Below are 22412 nucleotides of genomic sequence, written 5' to 3' on the forward strand. Positions count from 1 at the left end.
TCATACTTCAATTTAAAAAGGGGGGGGAAGATAAGTGTGCTTGAGGATGTAGAGAAATTGGAACCCTCTTGCATGGTTGGGGAATGTAACATGGTGCAGCCACTTTTGGAAGTAGCTTTGCAGTCTGGCAGTTCCACGAATGGTTAAACAGGGAGTCACCATCTGACACCCAGTTATTTCACTCCTAGGTATGTACGCAATAGAAATAAAAACATACATCCACACAAAAACTTGTACATGACTGTTCATAGCAGCATTATTTATGACAGTGAAAAGTTGCTTCAACCACATGTCCATATACTGATGAAGAGATAAAAGATGTATCCATACTGTGAAATATTATTTAGCAATAAAAAGGCAAGAAGTACTGACACAGGCTACAACGTGGATGAACCTTTAAAATATTACACTAAGTGAAAGAAGCCAGACACGAAAGACCACGTATTGTATGATTCTATTTATATGAGTTGACCAGCGTAGGCAAAGCTACAGAGATAGAAAGGTGAATGATTGTCTTGGGCTGGGGAGGGGGCAGAAGTGTGGTTTGAGAAGTGCTAACTTGGGGTACAGGGTTTCTTTTTAAGGTAATGAAAATGTTCTAATATTGATTGTGGTGATGATCGCACAACTCTGTGAATATACTAAAAGTTGTTGAATTGTACAATTATAAATAGGTAAACTGTATGGTACGTGAATCAATCTCAATAAAGCTGTTATTAAGTCAGAACAACCCTATGTCCTGTGGACACCCAGAAGCTTTCCCTAAAATGGCTGTAAATTGTCTTGGGGATGGGAATTTTATTCTCAAGTCCTCCTTTGGTGTCAGCTCTTGATCCAAGAATTCTGGCCTCGTTCCATAACACACTGACCCAGAAATGGAACTCAGCCTTCTGCTGAAGTTCTATCTTCCCAACCTGCCCTACCTCTTAGGAAGCACCCATGACTTCATCGTAGGTGGGGCAGAGGAGACAGGAAGGGATGGCATTACAGAAGAGCAGGCAGCTTTCAAAGGAACACCAGGTATCCTGGTTTTTAGGAAGCTCTTCGCCCATTTCTTAACTGGGGGGCCTTTCCTCAGCCTTTGCCCACTGCCCCCACTGTTCCTCAGGCCATCTCCCCAGCAACTCCCCTCCCCATCTGGAGCAAACCAAATTCCTTCCTAGCATCTCTTAGGCAGAGCTGTTTAGAATCAGACACATCTTTTGTGGCCTTGAGATTGTCCTTTCTATGGCCCATGAGCTCACATTCCACCCAAGAAATTTATCAAGATATTTTTTAACAAAGATAAATATCTCCCTAAGAAGAATTCTGTTGTCACCTGTTAAGACACTAATGTAGCCTTTTTTTTTTTAAGGTGGAGAGAATAGTTTAGTGAACCTCATGTACCCCCGCAGCTCCAACAATTATCAGTGTTTTGCCAATCTTGTATTTACATGAGATAAATTCTTGGGAGAGGGCGGTGGTACTTTTAAAATACAAATGCTCCTATCAGAACAAGACAGAGAATATAGGCTTAACCACCTTCTGTTTCCCATGTCGGGGAATCCAGGGAGAGGACTGGAGCGTAGGAGCCCCCCATAACCTGTAGGGGACTGAGGGTGGGCACGGAGCGATGGGTTAAGGTGTGCGGACCAAGACGATAGGGCGGGGTGTGTAGAGCGGGCGCCCGGCGAGGGCGGTGCCAGGACCTGGCTCCGGGGCCAGGCTTCCCGCGGGGCTAAAGCGCCGTGTCGGGCTCGGGGTCCGGCGGCGCCCCCTCGCGGGAGTAGAATTCATCGATAATGTTCTGCGGGATGCGCTTCAGCATCTCCTTGGGGAAGATGCGCAACAGCTTCCACCCCAGGTCCAAAGACTCGAACACCGAGCGTTTCTCGTAGGGACCTAGGGACAGAGCAGGAGTGTTAAGGGTGTATGCGCGTGTGGGTGTCGGACCAAGGGGGTTGCTGCCTGAACGCCCCCAACGCGCCTCACCCTGGTTGATGAAGTTCTTCTCAAATTTCTGCAGGAATTCCAGGTAGAGCAGGTCCTCGGAAAGGAGCGCCTCCTCCCCCACCACTGCCTTCATGGCCTGCACGTCCTTCCCGACGGCGTAGCAGGCATACTGGTGAAGGGGGGAGGGGTTCAGCGGTCACGGCAGGCTTACCGCAGGAGTCCCGTGTTCCCCCATGTGACTGTGCGGGGACCCCAGAAGGGGAGGAATTTTTTTCTTCCAGGAGAAAAGTTCGTGGTCCAGCTAGGGCTCCAATCTCCAGCTTCTGAAACTAGCTTCCCCACCAGCCCTTGGGCTCTCTCCTTACCAGCTGGTTGGAGACATCGCCATGGTCCTTTCTCGTCATGCCCTCCCCAATGGCGGACTTCATCAGCCGCGAGAGGGAAGGGAGGACGTTGATGGGGGGGTAGATCTGGGCGGGGCGAAGAAGGCGTGTCAGAAGGCAGAGTCCAAACTTTCCCTTCTTTCCCACCTCTACTTGTCTTCCCTCCCCCTGTGGTTCTCAGCAGACTGGTCGTTATTCATCCCACAGAGAGGTCAGCTGGCCACACCCCGCCCTCTATCGCCCACAAATTCTAAGGCTTGGGTATACAGGTGTCTACATGTGCGCACCTAGACAGGAGAGTGGAGGGGGGAGATGACATGACATTAGTTCATGAAAGTCTCGCTATTTCAAAACTTCTGATTATTTGGACAAAAGCCAGGTAGAAACTTAATAGTTCATAGTTGCAAAGAAAAACTGCCAAACAAAGAGGAAAGAGTAAGGGGGTGGCCTAAGGTGGGACAGACACATTTTCTAACCCTTTGGTACATTATTCACCACCTACTTGTGTCCGTTACCTATTGTTTTTGTTCACCAAAACAAATTACTAGAAAGGAAAGAGAAGTGATATTTATTTTGTATCTACGATCTGCTAGATGCTTTCTGTGGGCCAACTTATTTTATTTTATTCTCCACAATGCAACTGTGTGACATATATTATCATTCCCATTTTACAGATGAGGAAACCTAGGATCAGAGAGATGAAATGATTTTCTCAAGGTCCCACATCCAGGTAGGCTGGATTCCACCCAGACTTGTCTTCTGTCTGGGAACCAAACAGTCTTCCTGGGGATTATCTCCTGTTAGCGGTTAGCCTTGTCTGGCCCCTCCTCATTCACAGGGAGATGAAGTACAGGGGGTGGTGGGACATTGGTTATTAGTCAGTGTACTTGGAGATGGTGGAGAGAGCAGGAAGTGGGTAAGGAGGGGACAGTACCTGTCTGTTATGAAGCTGTCTGTCCACGTAGATCTGTCCCTCTGTGATGAAGCCCGTCAGGTCTGGAATCGGGTGGGTGATGTCTGCAAGGAAAGGCACTGGTGTCAGTGTAGATCCTGGTCCCACCCACTCAGGGCCATGTAGGTTCTATTCCCTCATGGGAGTGGGTGATCGGGGGACGCAAGGAAGGGACAGTCTACCCTGATGGAGGAACAGAGCTACTGCACACCTATATAAAGAAGCATGGGTCCTTTAAGTGTCTGGGTAGGATGGGAGGGCAGGAGGGCTGCAGAGGGTAGTGGGCAGGGAGGCGGCTCACCATCATTGGGCATGGTGAGGATGGGGACCTGAGTGATGGACCCGCCCCGGCCCTCCACACGGCCTGCCCGCTCGTAGATGGTGGCCAGGTCTGTGTACATGTACCCAGGGAAGCCTCGGCGCCCGGGCACCTCCTCTCTGGCAGCTGAGACCTGCAATGTTTGTGGGCCTTGGGGTAAGAAAGGGGGCAAGAGGCTGACACAAGGAAGGGGAGTGGGGTCTCAGTGACCATGAGGAAAGGAGTGGGGACAGGCCTGCGTGGGCCAGCTCTGGGCACAGTGACTACAGCCACCTCACCTCCCGCAAGGCCTCTGCGTAGGAACTCATGTCCGTCAGTATGACCAGCACGTGCTTCTCACACTGGTAAGCAAGGAATTCAGCCGTGGTCAGTGCCAGGCGCGGGGTGATGATCCGCTCGATCCTGCAGATACGGCCAATGTTTAGAGAGCCTCGAGGCCCAGGCCTGTGCTCCATTTAGCCCCAGTGCTGAGTGGGTGGTGAACTGGGAAGCTGGTACAGTGCACAGCAGCAGAGGACTGGGTAAGATGAGCCCCAGGCCCCAGCCCCCAGATCCAGGCCATGGTTCCTGGGAGTGGGCCCTCAATCACGTCCTGCTATTCAAGGTAGGAATGAGGACAGAGGCGGGGACAGGCAGGGAGCTGGGTGAGAGAGGGACAGGCAGGGCCAGGAGTGACTGATGAGGATGACAGTGTCCCTCGTCCCCCAGGACACCCGAGCTTGGGCATCTGGAGCACTCACACACTCTGTGTCCTCGGGGTCCTTTCCTGACTGTTCCCCTCACTATTCCTTGCTGGGCATGGGTCAGAGGCTGGCCTGCCCTGGCAGCCCCTTCCACTGGGGGCAGTCCAGGCACTCTCAGTCCCCGGGCTCTGTGCCTGCGGCGCTTTTCTCTGGTGACGTCATCTGGGCCTCCTGAACTCTGCTACCTGGTTTGAGTTCCTTCTGAGTACCTTCAGTTCCCAGGACAGTTTATTAGATTTTTTTTTTCATCACCTAACCTGCAGATTTAAACTCACATTTTCTCAACTTTTAAAATAGCAGTTTTTCTAAGCGAATGGTTTAGGGAAATATCTCTTTAGTGGTGGCCTTGTGGAAGTGAGTCTCGGATGAGGGGTCCTGACTTGGGATGGTGGCTAGATGCAGGTTGAGGGCAGGGCGGAGGGGCGACAGGTGGCAGGCGGGCTGTGGCCCAGCTCCCTGTCTCTCCGTGTGCTGTCCCTACCTCTTCCCCAGCCTCGGTGTCCCCATCTCCACAATGAGGGGCTGTTCTCCCAGCTCTGGCCCATGGCTGTAGTTCTGGGATGCCTGAGACCTGGTACTCTGGGTCTTGGAAGGGGACAGGGCCTGCTGCCTAAGGGCAGTATGGGTGCCAGGGGACGGCTCACGTGGGGTCGTTGGCCAAGTTCAGGAAGAGGCAGACATTGCCCATGGTACCGTTCTGCTCGAAGTCGGACTTGAAGAACCTGGCTGTCTCCATGTTCACCTGGACACACAGCAGGGAGGGCTGGAGGCGGGGACCAGGCTCCTTCCCTCTCTTCTCAGTAATGCCCATTGACTGACCTGCTAACGGTCACTGGGGTGAACCTGGGGCTTGAGAAGGCGGGGGCTGGGTTTGCTGCCCAGGCCGGGATAGGGTCTCATCAGAGCCCCAGAGAGAGGTTCAGACTTCAGGCTCAGCTCTGCTTAGTGCCACCCCTGCCCCTTCCCCTACCCGCTGCTTCCCTGCTAAACTCCCCGTCCCTGCCTTGGGCCCTCTAAGGGCCCCCGGGATCCCAGCTGTCCTGGGCTCATCTGATAGCTGCCGTGGCCTCTGGGCTTCCGTGGGGCACACACTGCCCGCTCCTCCAGTCATGCTCTTGCCTCTCTCACCAGACAGGCTCCGATTTTGACGGCTTCTCAAGAAGAAGGATAATGCCTCCCCCATAAGACTGGGTGTGCCAGGGGCCAAGGCTGCCCGCCCATAGCTTCCAGAACTTGCCAATCGGCCCAGCCCCTCTTACCCCCATGGCTGCAAAGACGATGGCAAAGTTGTCATCGTGGTAGTCCAGCACGGCCTTGGATTTCTTCACCAGCCCAGCCTGGCGGCAGATCTGGGCGGCGATCTGGGGATGGGAAGAAGGACAGCAGAACCAGAGCTCGAGTCAGCCCTCTGAGCACCACTGAGGAGCACGGACAGGGTAACTCCCAGCCCATCCTGCCGCCAAGGCCTTCGGTGGGAGGGACCCAAGGTCAGCAAGGAAGAAGGGCTGCCCTGGGTCCTACAGCCGCTCTCAGGGGAGGGCTGCCTTATTCTGTGGCACCTGAGGACACAGGGTGCCTGTCATGAGGAGCAGTGTGGAAAAACAGTTCCAGAGAGCAACTGCCTACCACGGGTTAGGGGCAACTTGGCCCTTCAGAGTCCCCTCTGCCCCGCAGCCTGCTAGGGGTATCTCTGGGGTTTGCCCCAGGCCTGCAGCGTGTGGAGTTTCCAGTCGTCATGTCCAGATCCAGGATGAGCGTGTGTGTAGGGGGAAGGCAGGGACACTTCTGCCGTCTAATCCCTCTGAGCATTTCGAGGGTGAGCCGGGGCGCATCCAGGAGTAGAGGAGTGGGGGTGGTCAGGGGGGACCCTCTAGAAACTTTGTCACACCAGCTGCTCTGGGAAGAAATGGGCTGTCCACTCTGGGTAGAGGGGGTAGGGCAGGAAACCTGCACAGGGAGGCTTCAGACGGCCGTGGGGCTGGCCCAAGGTGGGGTTCACTCAGTGTAGGCAAGTAAAGACCATTTAAAGGACCAGTGGTAGAGCCGTGGGCTCAGCTGCGCAGGACACTCAACACTGAGGCTACCTGTGGGCTCTCTCATGAGCCAGTGCGAGCCCCACTCACTCAGGATGGAGGCTTGGAGATCTGTCTGGGGGCCCCGAGTCCCTGAGCTGCCAGGAGACAGCTGCCGGAGACCCCAGCCTGCTCGGCACAGGAGGCCCCCCTCGCTGGCCCACCAGCCCCGGCCTCTGCTCCGTCCCTTCCCCTTGGTCGTGCCCACAGGCCCCTCGAAGTCCTCACCTCATTGTGGGGGAGCCCAGCTGCTGAGAAGATGGGGATCTTCTGGCCACGGGCAATGCTGTTCATGACGTCGATGGGCGAGATGCCCGTCTGAATCATCTCCTCCGGGTAGATGCGGTTGTGGGGGTTGATGGGCTGGCCTGGGAGACAGTGACCATGGACCCTGCTCAAGGGTTCAGGCCTTGCCCGCCCTCCCCCACCCCGTCCCAGACTCCGGGGCAGCACTGGTTAAAAGAATTTTCTTCCATGATGGAAATGTGCTCTAACTGCGCTGCCCAAAACGTAGCCCTGGCCGCGTGTGGCTATTGAGCATGCAAAATGTGGGGTTTTTTAAAAAATTAATTTATGTTATTTTTGGCTGTGTTGGGTCTTCCTTGCTGCGAGCGGGCTTCTCCTTGCAGTGGCTTCTCTTGTCGCGGAGCACGGGCTCTAGGCGCGCGGGCTTCGGTAGTTGTGGCTCACGGGCTCTAGAGCGCAGGCTCAGTAGATGTGGCACATGGGCTTAGATGCTCCGCGGCATGTGGGATCTTCCCAGACCAGGGCTCGAACCCGTGTCCCCTGCATTGGCAGGCGGGTTCTTAACCACTGCGCCACCAGGGAAGTCCTGCCACGTGGTTTTGAAATGAACTTTTATTTCATTTGAATTGGTCTGTATTTCAGTAGCCACAGTCCAGTGCTCCCTTGGACGGTGCCACCCAGGCACATTAGAAGTGGCAGGCAGGTGGATCCCAGAAGGCAGGAGAGTGAGGGTCTTGGGCACCTGGGGAACTTTGCACTATGACGATAGCATTTTATAGGAATGGGACATGAAATGCAGCTGGCCCCAGACAGAGGGGCCTTTGCTGCTCTCGTATCTCACCTGACCTGCCTGTTAGTATGACCAGTCCTGGGGGTGAGCCCTGGGCAATGGCCCTGGCTTTTATCTGGGGCAGAATTTCCAAGGGCGAGGTGACAGAGGCAGTGACTGGGGTGGGGAAGGCAGTTGGGGGCTGGGTCCCGAGAGCTGTCCCGAACCTCCGGTCACTTACCATTGATATCCAGGAAGTCCTCTGCCATGACCACTGGCCCCTTGTCAATGGGTTTGCCAGAGCCATTGAAAACCCGACCTGGGAGTGGGTGAGAGGGGTTGAGTGGTGCTCAGGAACAGCCCTGGGTCTCACTGCCACTCACCCTCCACACCAGCAGCTCTCACCCAGCCCTCGTGTCCCAATTGCCCCATGTCCCCCTCCCCTCAGCCCTTGTTACCCCCAGGCAGCTGGCTACAGTGACTGCCTCCTTGGGGGTCTTTCCTCCTCTCCTGGAAACCTTTACAGGCAAGGCCTTGGCCCAGGACAATGACTCTAATGGGGAGTTTTAGGGCTGGAAAGAGGAGAGGGCCAGGTATGGCAGATCTTGGGAGAAAATTAGGGATGTGCAGTTCGTTTCAGCTTGACCCCAAATAGACGGCTACCTCCTCTGCCTCTAATTTACTGAAGCTGCCTTCCTCATGTATTGAGCACCTGCTGTATGTCAGGCCCTGAGCTGGGGTTGGGGGTCAAAGACAAGGCACAACCTCTGACCTTAAAGGGCTCCTAGGGGAGGCAGACTAGGTAAAGAGGCAATGACAGTGCGGTCTGCTAGGTAAGCACTTGGTCAGGGAAGCTGGGCTGGCTGGACAGAGGGACGCCCTCACCCTGCCCATCCCTACCCCTCACCCAGCATGTCCTCCGACACTGGAGTCCGTAGGATGTCCCCTGTGAATTCGCAGGTGGTCTTCTGGGCATCGATCCCAGAGGTCCCTTCAAACACCTACAGGGTAAGAGGTTAGTTAGTCTAATAAGCGGTTTGCTGGGGAGAACGGGGCCTCCCATTCTAGGCTCCCTTTGTGTCCAGCTCCGGGCAAAGCTCTCTCAGGGGAAATAGAACATTTTCTGCCTTTGGAGTTTATAAGATAGTGTGGAAACCTTGTGGATTCATTCATTTATTCAACCACCAACATCTTATTGACACCACTTACCTGAACTATTGCCTTGGTCCCAGCCACCTCAAGCACTTGCCCGTTCCTCTGAGTCCCATTGGGGAGGGTGAAGTTGACGATCTCAGCATACTGGGCAAACTGGCAGGAGGGGAGAGCACCCCAGAGTGTCAGTGAGACCAGAGGTGAAGTCCCTGTCTCCTCCCCAGACTTCCTTGACCCATTCTCAAGCTCCTTTCTCCCATCTTGTGCCCGGATACTCCTGGAAATGAACTTCAGAGACTGGTAAGTGGAAAGCTTAAATTCTGTTTGGGAGGCAGTATACCTGGGTGGGTAGGAGTACCGACTTCAGAGTTGGAAGACCAGGGTTAGAATTGAAGTTCTGACACTTAGAAGCTGTGTGACCTTGTGGAAGTTACTTAATGTCTCTGAGCCTTACTTTCCTCATCTTTAAAATGGGAATAATACTAACACCTATTTCATAAGGCTGCTGTGGGGAGGAAATATATGGAAAGTCATTAGCTGGTGCCGGGACCTTATAACAGCTCAATAAAATGTAGTAGCTGTTATGGCTGTTTAGGTCTCCTGACAGCACCATTGTTTCTGCCCCTGTGGACTAATGGTGAACACACTGGCAAAGTTCTCTCCTCGGCTCCCAGATGTCCCCATCTACCAGTGGCAATCTTTCCCTAGCCATGGGGCTGGGATCAATTCACATGTAGTCCTCACAGGCTTCAGGAAAAAAACGAATCAGGTAATCACTTTGCTTTTGGCTAAGATCAAGTGAAGTATTCATTCTTATCAATGTAGAAAGCATCAGGCCAACATCTGGAATATATAAAGAAATCTTACAACTCAACAATAAAAAGACAAATACGCTATTTTAAAAATGGCAAAGGATCTAAATAAACATTTCTCCAAAGAAGATATACATGTGCCCAATAAGCACATAAATGATCAACTAATTAGTCACTAAAGAAACGCAAAACCACACAATGAGACAGCACTTCACACTCATTAATATGATCGTAATAAAAAAGACAGATAATAACACGTGTTAAGGTTGTGGAGAAACTGGAACGTTCAGACACTGATGGTGTGAATGTAAAATTGTGTGGTCACTTTGGTAAATAGTCTGGTGGTTTCTCAAAAGGTTAAATATAGAGTTACAATATGACCCAGCAATTCCACTCCCAGGTGTACACCCAAGAGAAATAGAAACACATGTCCACATAAAAACTTGCATATGAAGGCTCATAGCAGCATTATTCATAATAGGCAAAAAGTGAAAATAACCCAAATGTCCACAAACTGACAAATGGATAAACAAAAGGTGGGATATCCAGGCAGTGGAATATGTCAGCTTTAAAAAGGGATGAAGGGGACTTCCCTGCTGGCGCAGTGGTTAAGAATTCTCCTGCCAATGCAGGGGACACGGGTTTGAGCCCTGGTCTGGGAAGATTCCAGATGCCACGGAGCAACTCAGCCCGTGCGCCACAACTACTGAGCCCGCGTACCACAACTACTGAAGCCTGTGCGCCTAGAGCCCATGCTCCGCAACAAGAGAAGCCACCGCAGTGAGAAATGAGAAGCCCGTGCACCGCAAGGAAGAGTAGCCCCCACTTGCCGTGACTAGAGAAAGCCCGCGTGCAATACAGCCAAAAATAAATAAATTAAAAAAAAAATAAGGGATGAAGTACTGATGCATACTACAACATGGATGAATCTTGAAAACATCATGCTAAGTGAGAGAAGCCAGAAACAACAGTCCACACAGTATATAATTCCATTGATATGAAGTGTCCAGACTGGTCAAATCCATAAAACAAAAAGGTTAGTGGTTGCTGGGGACTGGAGGAGGGAGGATTGGTGGCGACAACTAACAGGTTCAGCGTTTCTTTTTGAGGTGATGAAAATGTTCTGGAATCAAGTAGTGGTGATGGTTGCACAACTCTGTGTATAGACTAAAACCCACTGAACTATACACTTGAAAAGAGTGAAGTTTATAGTATACACATTATAACTCAATTTTAAAAACCAATCAGGCTGTCCCTCCAGGAACCCAGGCAGCAAGTGGGTAGGTGGATGTCTGCCCCAAGGGAATCCCTGAGCTCCACTGTCTGTGTGTGCTTCAGGAGCCAAGTTCTAGACGAGGCTATGAGCCAAGCCAAAGAAGCTGGGCTGGGAGAGCAGACGCTCCCAGCTGACACTGGTCCTCAGCTCTGGTCAGCACCAGGAGAGCTAAGCCCTCCACCCGCACCTTCTTCCCAGGGGAGGTCCTGGAGAGAATGCATGGCATCGCCCAGGCTCCCTCACCTTGCTGCCCATCCACCTGGCTTCCTTGATTCACTTCAGGGGTAAGTCATAATCTTAATCCAATAAGAATAAATGTAAAAAAGACTGCATCTCTCCCTGCAATGTTTCTAATATTCTGGGAAATTAAAGTACTCCTCTAAGTTACTCCTTGGACATTAGAAGAAATCAAAACTAAAATCACAGAAGAAACAGAAAATAATGAAAAGGATATCACTTCGAACACATCAGTGTTTTCTGATCATAATCAAAGTAAGTTAGAAATCAATAACAAAAGGATAGTTAGAAAAACTTCATACATTTGGAAATTTTGAAATGTTCTAAATATAGAAAAAGTGGGACTTCCCTAGTGGTGCAGTGGCTAAGAATCTACTTGCCAATGCAGGGGACATGGGTTCGAGCCCTGGTCTGGGAAGATCCCACATGCCGTGGAGCAACTAAGACCATGTGCCACAACTACTAAGCCCGCATGCCACAACTACTGAAGCCCGCGTGCCTAGAGCTTGTGCTCCGCAACAAGAGAAGCCACTGCAGTGAGAAGCCCACGTGTCACAAAGAAGAGTAGCTCCCGCTTGCCGCGACTAGAGAAAGCCCGCACACAGCAACGAAGACCCAATGAAGCCAAAAATAAATAAATAAATATAGAAAAACTTATAATCAGATTAGAAAACATTTAGCACTAAACAATAATGAGAAACTATTTTTCAACACACATACGATGCATTTAAAGCTTTAAATGCTTATATTAGAAAAGAAAAAAGGTAGAGGTAGTTTAAATGTATGCAACATGAAAAGTTAGAAAATAGAACAGCATTAAAATTCCAAATAAAATAAAAGAAATAATAAAAGGGCAGAGATCGTTAAAATAGAAACAAACATATAATAGAGATGATCAACAAAGCCAAACTGGTTCTTTGAAAAGACTAATAAAATAGACAAATCTCTGGCATCACTGACTAAAAGACATGAGTAAATAATTGTTGGAATAAAAAAAGTCAAAGCTAGCTATACTAATAATATTAAAAATAATTTTAAAATTATGAATAACTTTATGCAATATATTTCAGAACTTAGATGAATAAATTTCTTGAAAAATACAAATCAAACCAAATCCAATTAAAAACAAAATAGAAAGCCAGGATAGTCCTATAATCTTCAAGATATTGGATAAATAACTTAAAATCTTTCCAGGAAGAAAACACCAGTCCCAGATAATTAGTGAGTTCTAACAATCAAGGAACAAATAATTTGAAACTTACTTAAGCTCTTCAAAAGACTGGAAGAAAAACTCCAGTCTTAATTAATTTTATGAGGCAAGGATAATCTTGATACAAAATAAAATAATAATGGGAAATTTATAGGCAATCTCAATCATGAACATAGATGCAAAAATCCTAAGCAAATATTAGCAAACTAAATCCAGCAATGTACCAAAAAAGACCACAAGTTACAAACAAACCAAACAATAAAAGAAAAAATTCAAAAAATGAAGATAAACACATACACACAAAAGACCAAGTTGGGATTATTCCAGGAATTCAAGGTTAGTCTAACATTAGAAAATCTACTAATAAATTTATCTTATTAATGAATTGAAGGATTAAAAAACATGTTATCTCAACAAGTTTTACAAAAAGTTAAAAAAAAACTATGATTGAAAACAAAGAACAAAACTATTCTTTGAAAACAGAATAAAAGGGAAATTCTTTAACCCCAAAAAGTAGCCTCAGAAAACCTACAGATAATATACTCAATGGTATACAGTATAAAACAGTCTCTTTAAATTTAGGAGCAAAACAACACTGCCTGCTATCATCATTCCATTCAGCATCGTACTGGAGGAACTAACCAAAGTAATAAGATGAAGAGAAAACAGAGATTAGAAGAAAACAAAACTATAAAATGGAAAACTCCCAAACCCCAAATCTAATCTAGTACCCCCCAAAAACTATAGACTAATTTCTCTTATCAATATAGATGCAGAAATTATAAATAAACTACTGGCCAGTCAAATCAAACAATGTATTAAATAAACATGTATGACCGAATAGGGTTTATTCCAAGCATACAAGCTTAGATCAATCAACCTCTGTGAATCAGTCAACATTTCACAACATCATTTATAATAATAGGGAGTTTGTGAACCTAAAAGAAAAACCCTACAGGATTATGCAAATAGAAATCAAAAGGCTTTTGATATAATTCAGCAGCTGTTTGTAATGCAGTTCTATGTAAAACAGGTATGGAAGGTAACTCTTTGAATACTAGACTATTTACCAAAACCAACATCAACATCCTTCTAAATGGTAAAATGCTAAGCCTATTTTCATTTCCAATAAAATCAGCAATGCACAGAGAGAGATGCCTGTATCACCGTTGTTACATAATGTTTTGGAATTTTTGGTTTATACAATAAGACCAAAAAAAGAAATTGAGAAGTATACCAATAAACATAAATAGAGAATGTTCTATTTTAAAAAAACGTAGTGAGGAAAGACCGTATTCTTCAGAAATGTTAAAGAAAGGCTGTAGAGGGCTTCCCTGGTGGTGCTGTGGTTGAGAATCTGCCTGCCAATGCAGGGGACACGGGTTCGAGCCCTGGTCCGGGAAGATCCCACTTGCTGCAGAGAAACTAAGCCCATGCACCACAACTACTGAGCCTGTGCTCTAGAGCCCATGCGCCACAGCTACTGAGGCTGCGCGCCTAGAACCTGTGCTCCACAACAAGAGAAGCCACCACAATGAGAAGCCTGTGCACCGCGACAAAGAGTAGCCCCCGCTCACCACAACGAAGACCCATTTTATAAAATAAATAAAATAAATAAAGTTATCAAAAAAAAAAAAAAAAAAAGAAAGGCTGTGGAAATATTCCAGGTTATAGGAGGCTAAACAGACATGATGATTAAATGTGATACCAGGCCCTAGACTGGATCCTACACTGGAGGGAGAAAAATGCTATAAAAGACTTTATTAGGTCAGCTTATAAATTGGAATATAGATTGTAGATTAAAGTATCAGTGTAAATTTCTAAAGTTGATAACTACTGTGGTTGTGTAAGAGAATATCCTTATTCTTCGGAAATACACACTAGAGTTTTGGGCATAACTTACTCTCAAAATACCTAAAAAGGGCTACCCTGGTGGCGCAGTGGTTGAGAATCTGCCTGCTGATGCAGGGGACACGGGTTCGAGCCCTGGTCTGGGAGGATCCCACATGCCGCGGAGCGACTAGGCCCGTGAGCCACAACTACTGAGCCTGCGCGTCTGGAGCCTGTGCTCCGCAACAAGAGAGGCCGTGACAGTGAGAGGCCCGCGCACCGCGATGAAGAGTGGCGCCGGCTTGCCACAACTAGAGAAAGCCCTCGCACAGAAACGAAGACCCAATACAGCAAAAATAAATAAATAAAAATTAATAAACTCCTACCCCAAACATCTTCAAAAAAAAAAATAGAAAGTTTCGAAAAAAAAAAAAACCTAAAAAAAAAAAAATTAAGCATACACACACACATACACTCAGAGCAGTGATAGAACAAATGGGTAGATGGATATTCCTTGTACTATTTTCATTTTTGCAACTTTTTATAAATTTGAAATTGTTTCAATAAAAAGTCAAATTAAAGTATGCCAGTGGAAAAAGAGACATGATTCCCTTTATTTGCAGATGATATTGTATATCTAAAAAACCCTAAGAGGATCTAGTTAAAAATGAAAACAAACAAAAACAACCCCATCCAGAATTAATAAGAGAATTTGGCTGTATACAAGATAAATATATAAAAATCAATCTCAGATTATTTTCCATTATGTTATTATAAGATATTGAGTATAGTTCCCTGTGTCATAGAGTAAATCTTTGTTGCTTATCTATTTTATTTAAGTAGTTTGTACCTGTTAATCCCACACTCCTAATTTATCTCATAATCTGAAAAAATATATATATAGGGCTTCCCTGGTGGCGCAGCGGTTAAGAATCCACCTGCCAGTGCAGGGGACACTGATTCGAGCCTTGGTCCAGGAAGATCCCACATGCCGCGGAGCAACTAAGCCTGTGCGCCACAACTACTGAGCCTGCACTCTAGAGCCCATGAGCCACAACTACTGAGCCCACGTGCCACAGCTACTGAGGCCCGTGCGCCTAGAGCCTGTGCTCCGCAACAAGAGAAGCCACCGCAATGAGAAGACCGCGCACCACAAAGTAGCCCCCGCTTACCGCACTAGAGAAAGCCTGCGTGCAGCAACGAAGACCCAGAGCAGCCAAAAATAAATTTATTAAAAGAAAAAAAAACTTCTCATTTAAAATATATATATATATATAAAACTGATTCACTTTGCTGTATACCTGAAACTAACATATTGTAAATCAACTATACTTCAATTAAGAAAAGTGTTCCCCCCAAAAGAATCACAGAATATTAAAACGTATCATTAAACAAAATTTATGCAAAAAGTGAAAAAAAACCAATCGGTATTTTTTTCTATTCCAGCAATAAACGGAAGAGGAAATGGAGAAAAATATTTCATCCACAATAGGGCCGAAACCCATAAAATATCTGGAAATAAATTTAACAAGAAAGGTACAAGAAAATAATAAACTCTTACTGAAGGACAGAAAACAAGCCCTGAACAAATGGAGAGCACTAGTGCTTTCCAAGACAGAATGACTTACTGTCACAAAAATATAAATCCTTTTCAAAAATATATAAATTCAATGCTTTCCCAATGGATTCTTTCTCCTGGAACTTGATAAAATGATCTTAAAATTCATGTAAATGTCTGAGAATATCCAAAAACAGTTATGGAAAAGATCAGGGGTGGAGGACTTGCCTTGTCAGATAATTGAAACCTGCTCTAAAGCTACTGAGGTCGAGTGGTCAGTGTTGGGGTGAGGCAGATGAACGGAGATGTTGGAAGGCTAGAGTCCAGAAACAGATCCCAGATTTTAGGAGACTATTAGAGAACAAATGTGGCATATAAGTTCATAGGGAAAAAGAATTTATTGTACAAATGGTGCTAATACACTGGGTATCTATCCCTATCATAAACACAAACGCATTCCAGCCATATAAAAATTTAAATATAAAACTAAAACAAAATACCAGAAGCTTTTCTTCTTTCCTTTTTTATAGAATAATCCAGTTAAAAGCTGGATAAGAGAGACATCTTTAAGCAAGATAAGAAATCCAGAAGCCATAAACAAAAAAATAGAAATCTTTGATAATATAAATATTTGAAATTTCTGTATGGCAAAGATACCATAAACAAAGGTGAACAATAAACAAAGCAAAACGTACAACTCAGTGTGTAGGAAACGGTCACAGAGGAGGAATTGCGATCTCAACTGATAAAAAGATACTCAGCTCCGCTAGTCATCAGGGAAATGCAAATAAAAGCAAGATAGGACTAGTCTTAACCATTAGGCAAAATTACTGGAGAGCACATATTCAGTGCTGGCAGGGATGCTGGGAAGTGGGTCCTCTCATGCATGGCTGGTTGGAATATGAATTACCACAACCTTGCTGGGCAAGCAATTTTGCTCCAAATTGTCAATATCTATTTAAAAATAAATAAGAACTTTGAACCAGCAGTTCCATTTGGGGGGAATCTAACCTGTAGCAATAAGGGCACCAGTATAAAAGGGATATATATTGCTATACTGTTTGTAATAGCAAAACCTGGAAACATGTTGATTGTCTATCAAAAATGGAATACATCACGGTACATCCACACCACAGTATGTCCAAACCATAGTCGCTATCAAAAAGAACGAGTAAAATGTGTATCTACTGACATGGAGGAAAATACTCGATACATTTTAAGAGACTAACACCAACGTAAACATCTAACTTGCTTATATTTGCCCATATACAGCAGGATCTTTACATTGGTTATCACACGAGGGTGGGAATAAAGAGGTTAGGGGCAAATAGTTAACTTTGTGTCTTTTGTTTCACTAGTTACAAAAAGCCTGTTTTGCGTGTGCGTGGAATTAAAATGTAAAAAAAAAAAAGGGGGGGGTTGGGGGAATTCCCTGGCGGTCCAGGGGTTAAGACTCCGCGCTCTCTCTGCAGGGGGCCGGGGTTCCAGGCCTGGCGGGGAACTGAGATCCGGCAAGCAGCGCAATGCGGCCAAAAAAAAAAAGGGCGGGGAGAGTAGGGGAACATGTTCAAGTACAGTGACGTCGTTGTCACCATCACGACTATCATTATATCTCCTGCTGTCCACACACCAGTGACCTTCAGGGCCAGCGAAGAGGGGTAGATGGCTCAATTCCCCTAAGCGGTGTGCGTAGGGTGGGGTCCTCCCCCCAGGGCTCCCTGCGACCGGAGGTTGAACCTGAGACAGGAGGATTCCCAGCTCTGACAGTCACTGAGAGAAGCTCTGGCTTGGGGATGCCAGGAAAGCGATCTTGTTCGCTCCCAAACCACCGTCAGGCCCCACGGAATGGGGTCACTGGGGGAGGGGGCTCGCCCCAAGAGGAGTGCTGAGGTCCGCGGAGGGGCTGATGCCGGACAGCCTTTGGCTTCATAACCACAAGAGGGAGCCCAAGAGCAAGGACTGCGAGGCCCCGGGAAACAAGTTAAATACAAGTCCTGGCTCCAACCCCTCTTCCGGTCTCTGTGGGCCTGTGTCTCTCTCTCTCTCTCTGAAATGGCCACTGGCCTCATTGTCTGGGGCGCAGATGGTGGGCTGCTAACCTCAGGAGGAAAAATGCTCGACAGAACACCAGCCTGAGCGGGCCCCAAAGCAATTAGGCAGTGGGCCCAATGAAAAACAGGCAGCAGGCTGATAAAAATCGATCCTTTGGGAACTTCCCTGGTGGTCCAGTGGGTAAGACTCCACGCTCTGGGAACTAGATCCCACATGCGTGCCGCAACTAAAGATCCCGCATGCCGCAACTAAGACCCGGCACATTCAAAATAAATATTTTTTTAAAATTCTCTATTACCTTAAAAAAAAAAAGCGATCGTTGGTATGTGGATTTGTGCGGGTGATGGAGAGGGGAGAAGAGGTGGCACACTGTGTGTCCCTGAAAGATGAAACATCACAGAAAGTGAACTTTAAGCAGCAGAGAGGTTACAGCCAGATAGGAGGAAGAACTCTCAGAACCATGGAGCCCAAGCATGGAGGGTGTTATCTGGAATGCTTAGGAAGAGAATGCCAGTTATTTGTTTGGGGGGAAGGGTGGGTTTAGCCACTTAGAGCAGTGTGTGCAGCGGGAGAATTCCAACGTGCAGCAGTGAGCTTTTATTTATACCCCGTTTCCCAGCCGCAGACCTGATTCTCTCAGCTCTCATTGTTGGTTACTAAGAGAATTGCAGGGAGTGCAGCCCACCTCCTCTGCTGGAGATTCAACCGAGTTCCCAACCAGCCAGGGGTCAGGCACAGGGGTGCTGTCGCATCCACTCAGGAGCCTGGGAAGTTCTTAGCAAGCCTGGCAGGACTTGGACAGGGCGTGCAGCCTCCAAGGCTTCTCCCCATGACAACGCCCAGGGCAGTTTGGGAACTCCTCTTTGGAAATTGTTTTTGGAGCTGATGCACACACTTTTTATTTTTTTTTTTTGGTTCGCGGGCCTCTCACTGTTGTGGCTTTGCGGAGCACAGGCTCTGGACGCGCAGGCTCAGCGGCCATGGCTCACGGGCCTAGCCGCTCCGTGGCATGAGGGATCTTCTTGGACCGGGGCACGAACCCGTGTCCCCTTGCATCGGCAGGCGGACTCTCAACCACTGCGCCACCAGGGAAGCCCTGCACACACTTTTGAAAGTTTTTCCCTGAAGAGTTTGGGAGCAGCCACAGACATTTGGAACCTAGTCTGGTGGGTAATGTGAATCTCAAACAAGGGCCGGTTTGAATCACAGAATATAGCAGGCGGAAGATCCTCTAGAATAGCGGTTCCGAGGGTGATCCGGCCCTCCCGGCAGCATTAGCCACCGGGAGCTTGTCAGGAATGCACATTATTGGGCCTCAACCCAGGCTGCTACCTTAAGAGGTTTTCATACAATTTCAAGGCCCTGATTACCTGTCTAAGAACTTTGGATCTATGCAAAATTCTTCCCCCCAATATTTTTCCATTTGAGAAGGATGGAAGCAGAAAGCGTTATTGCCTGTGTGATTCAATTCGAGCAGAAGGTGGCGCTACAGAGACAGAATTGTGGCATTTTTGCCCAAGCAACTCTAGAACAAGGCGTGTGGGACAGTGGAGAGCGGTGCATAAAGGTGCCTTCTCCATCTCCTGCACTTATGAGACTGTCAGCTTCTGATTCCTTTCCTTCCTTCTGCAAGCCCAGGATTTTCTGGGTGTCTCCCTCACCCAGTTACTCTGTTCTACACGAGTTACCGATGGGTCCAGTAATCACAGAACCATAGCCTGGGAATCTATCTCCAGTTTCCTAGTCCAGCCCCACCTGACAGCTGGAAAATGGATGTCTGCATAGGTACTGACTCTCCATACAGAGTCCTGTATAGACTGACAGGGAGTGTGGCCGAGGTGGACAAAGGCGCAGGAGATTGACCAACTGTTTATTTAATGAGGCATATTAGCATTTCCGCATTCCAGGCAGGGCTCTCGCTAGCTGTTCTCAAGGAGGAATAATAACAATACATTTAACTGATTTGATCCTCACCACAATTCTATTGTCTTTTTTTTTTTTTTTTTTTTGGCCTTGCTGCAGGGCACACGGGATCTTAGTTCCCCAACCAGGGATCAAACCCATGCCCCCTGCAGTGGCAATGCAGAGTCTTAACCACTGGACGACCAAAGGAGGTCCCCTATTGTCTTTTAATGGATGAGGAAACCAGGATTTACAATCCTAGACGGATGGTTCTCAGATTTCAGGCAGCATCAGATCACCTTGAGGGCTGTGAAAACAAACTTGTGGGCCCTCAGAGTTTCTGATTCTGTCAGCCTGGGGTAGAGCCCGAGAATCTGTAGTTCTCACAAGTTCCCAGGTGGTGCTGCTGCTGCTGATCTAGAATTGACGGATAGTTGATAGAAAGGGTGGGGTGGATCTGGGATTAAAGTTCAAGAGGTCTGAATCACACGGTCTGGTTCCAGTGCGCACGTGCAGACCAACTCCGCCACACTTCTTCCCAGGGCGTCCCTGACACTAATGGGCCCAACCGTGATGTCTCCATGAGCTTGGAATCTGTTTTCCAGAAATGAGTGGGTCTGATCTCTTTAATAGAGTTGGCTCAGATTTTGACAGGCCCATACTTATTCATGCTCTTATTCATTCATTCATTCACTCACCCTTCCTTTGAACAAACTGAGCCCCCGTGATGGGCTAGGTGTTCAGTAAAAGTGCACCGTGGGGCTCTGGGAGCTTGGGATTGACAAACACCGTCCAAGTCCAATAGGAGGGCACATTGTGGTGGGCGGAGAGGGGCAGGGAGAAGACATGGGGCCTGGTGGTGACCAAATGCCTCGAAGGATGCTGCCAGCAAGACAATACACAAAGCTGAGAGCAGGGACAGGCTCACCGCTTCCAGGAGAAGGTGAGTCAGAAGAAGGGACCAGGGGGACAGGCAGTGGAGAAGGCAGAGTATGCGCAAAGGCCCAGAGACATCGAATGGCAGCTTCACACAGAGACAGTGTGGGTTTCTAAGTGGGGAAGGGAGAGTGATGAGATGTGGAGAGGTATGCAGGACCCTTAAAGGACAGAGGGCCTGTGAGGTGAAGCCATGGGGAGACCTAGTGAGGTTGGAGCAGCAGAGGGAAGGGGTCAGGGCTGCATGGCTGCAGGGTAGAGGATGGGAGGGCGCTAGGCTGGGGCCCCTGAGGCCATGGCCATGATAAGGGTGTGGTGGGTGGGAGATTGCCGACAGAACATGGGCCAGGAAGGGAGGAATCAATGTGGCACCCAGATTTCCAGTTTGGGGTTGGGTGGCGTGGGGTGGGAGACAGGGGCAGAACTGGTTGGGGGGGAAGCAGAGTGATCGGGTAGCTTTGCAGAGCTCTTTACGCCTCGAGAATCCCCAACCCCGGGACTCAGAATACTGCCAGTGTCTGCCATGGTCCTACGGTTCCCCGAGGACACCAAGTCGCTCGCACCCCACCTCCTCCGTGAGGCCCGCCCCACTTCCCTCAAGCTCAAGCTGCTGGCTCCCGGGCGGAGACAGTCCAAAGACCTTTGAAGGCCTCAAGCTCTGGAGAGTCAGCTGGTATCCATCTGCCTGCCGCCTCCTCCTCTTCCTTTTAAAAGAAGACCCGTGAGGGCTTCCCTGGTGGCACAGTGGTTGAGAGTCCGCCTGCCGATGCAGGGGACACGGGTTCGTGCCCCGGTCCGGGAAGATCCCACATGCCGCAGAGCGGCTGGGCCCGTGAGCCATGGCCGCTGAGCCTGCATGTCTGGAGCCTGTGCTCCACAACAGGAGAGGCCACAACAGTGAGAGGCCCGCGTACCGCAAAAAAAAAAAAAGAAGAAGAAGACCCATGAAAGGCAGGTGGGAGGGTCCTGCCTTCCGGGTTAGCTGGACACAGCCATTCTACTGATGAAGAAAGGGGCACGATAGCTGCAATGCCCCTGTTCATTGCTGGTAGGAGCAAGTCTCTTAAGGCCCACAGCGGGGCCCACAGAAAAGGCAGGAAGAGAAAACCTCGGGTGGCCAGGGAGGGACAATGTGGAGGTGGGTGTCTGGGGATCTGGAGCATGGGGGCCACCGAGGAGCAGGGCAATTTAGAAGAGATCAGCACAGGGGCCGAGAGTACTGGGATTTGGCCGTGGTGCCTGGGAAGAGACAGAAGTCTTACCTTGACTTGGTCCAGCACCACCAGGGGCCCATTGACGCTGCACACGGTCCTGTAGGCTGGGGGAGGGGTGGGGGGGTGAGGGTCTCACACCGACACCCAGAGAGACAGACACACACACATAAGCATCCTCCACCTTCCCTCCCTCTAAGCACCACCCCCTCCCCTCTCTGGAGCCTGGGCCGTCAGGGTCATTAGCTGTGACAGGGCCAGCCACCATTGCTGTAAGGGTCATGCCCCTGCCCGCAGGGCCCCCGCTGCCTCGGACACCTGCAGGAGGCTGGGGGAGGGCCAGGGCAAGGGCAGAGGCCCCTCGAGTCCTTCCCTCCCACACCCCCAGCCATCAGAGGCCTTTCCCACCTCTGAGGCTACTTCCCGTCTGGCCTCGGCCCCCACTTACCCACTACTCCCTCCTCTCTGACCCACAGCATTTTCCAAAAGCTAGAAATGTGATGAGAGCTGCCCTCCCTGCACCTCAGCAGGGCCACACTTCTCTCCATCACCCCACACTGACTGGGCACTCGTGTGTGTGTGTGTGTGTGTGTGTGTGTGTGTATGTGTGTGTTGGGGGTGCAGGCATCAGTGAGAAAAGTCAGCCAGGGCCCTGCGCTGCCATGAGGCTGGGCTCACTGGGCGCCTCTGGGAGCGGGGAGAGAGCAGAGCCACAAAGAAGGAGGATGAAGCAGACTGCCCCCGTCCTGATGGCTGGAGAGAGCCACAGATGGGGATGTGAGCTCAGCTTACAGGGAGGGATTGGCTTAGACATCAGCAA

At 48.8% G+C, this 22412-nt stretch overlaps 1 protein-coding gene across 1 annotated transcript in view; it reads right to left on the minus strand.

The window, feature by feature from the left end:
* Positions 1-215: 215 nt before the first annotated feature.
* ATP6V1B1 (ATPase H+ transporting V1 subunit B1) overlaps positions 216-22412 on the minus strand; it is a 28197-nt gene continuing 6000 nt past the window's right edge. Inside the window, exons 2-14 of the mRNA XM_033838358.2 lie at positions 21644-21699; positions 8626-8724; positions 8324-8417; positions 7658-7735; positions 6630-6769; positions 5589-5690; positions 4974-5071; positions 3865-3988; positions 3569-3719; positions 3250-3332; positions 2298-2402; positions 1972-2101; positions 216-1881 (exon numbers count right to left, since the gene is read on the minus strand). Of these exons, the coding sequence (XP_033694249.1) occupies positions 1718-1881; positions 1972-2101; positions 2298-2402; positions 3250-3332; positions 3569-3719; positions 3865-3988; positions 4974-5071; positions 5589-5690; positions 6630-6769; positions 7658-7735; positions 8324-8417; positions 8626-8724; positions 21644-21699 (1424 nt within the window). The 3' untranslated portion in view covers positions 216-1717. The remainder of the gene's footprint in view (positions 1882-1971; positions 2102-2297; positions 2403-3249; positions 3333-3568; positions 3720-3864; positions 3989-4973; positions 5072-5588; positions 5691-6629; positions 6770-7657; positions 7736-8323; positions 8418-8625; positions 8725-21643; positions 21700-22412) is intronic.

The sequence above is a fragment of the Tursiops truncatus genome, chromosome 14 (genome assembly GCF_011762595.2).
Source record: "Tursiops truncatus isolate mTurTru1 chromosome 14, mTurTru1.mat.Y, whole genome shotgun sequence".
Lineage (NCBI taxonomy): Eukaryota > Metazoa > Chordata > Mammalia > Artiodactyla > Delphinidae > Tursiops > Tursiops truncatus.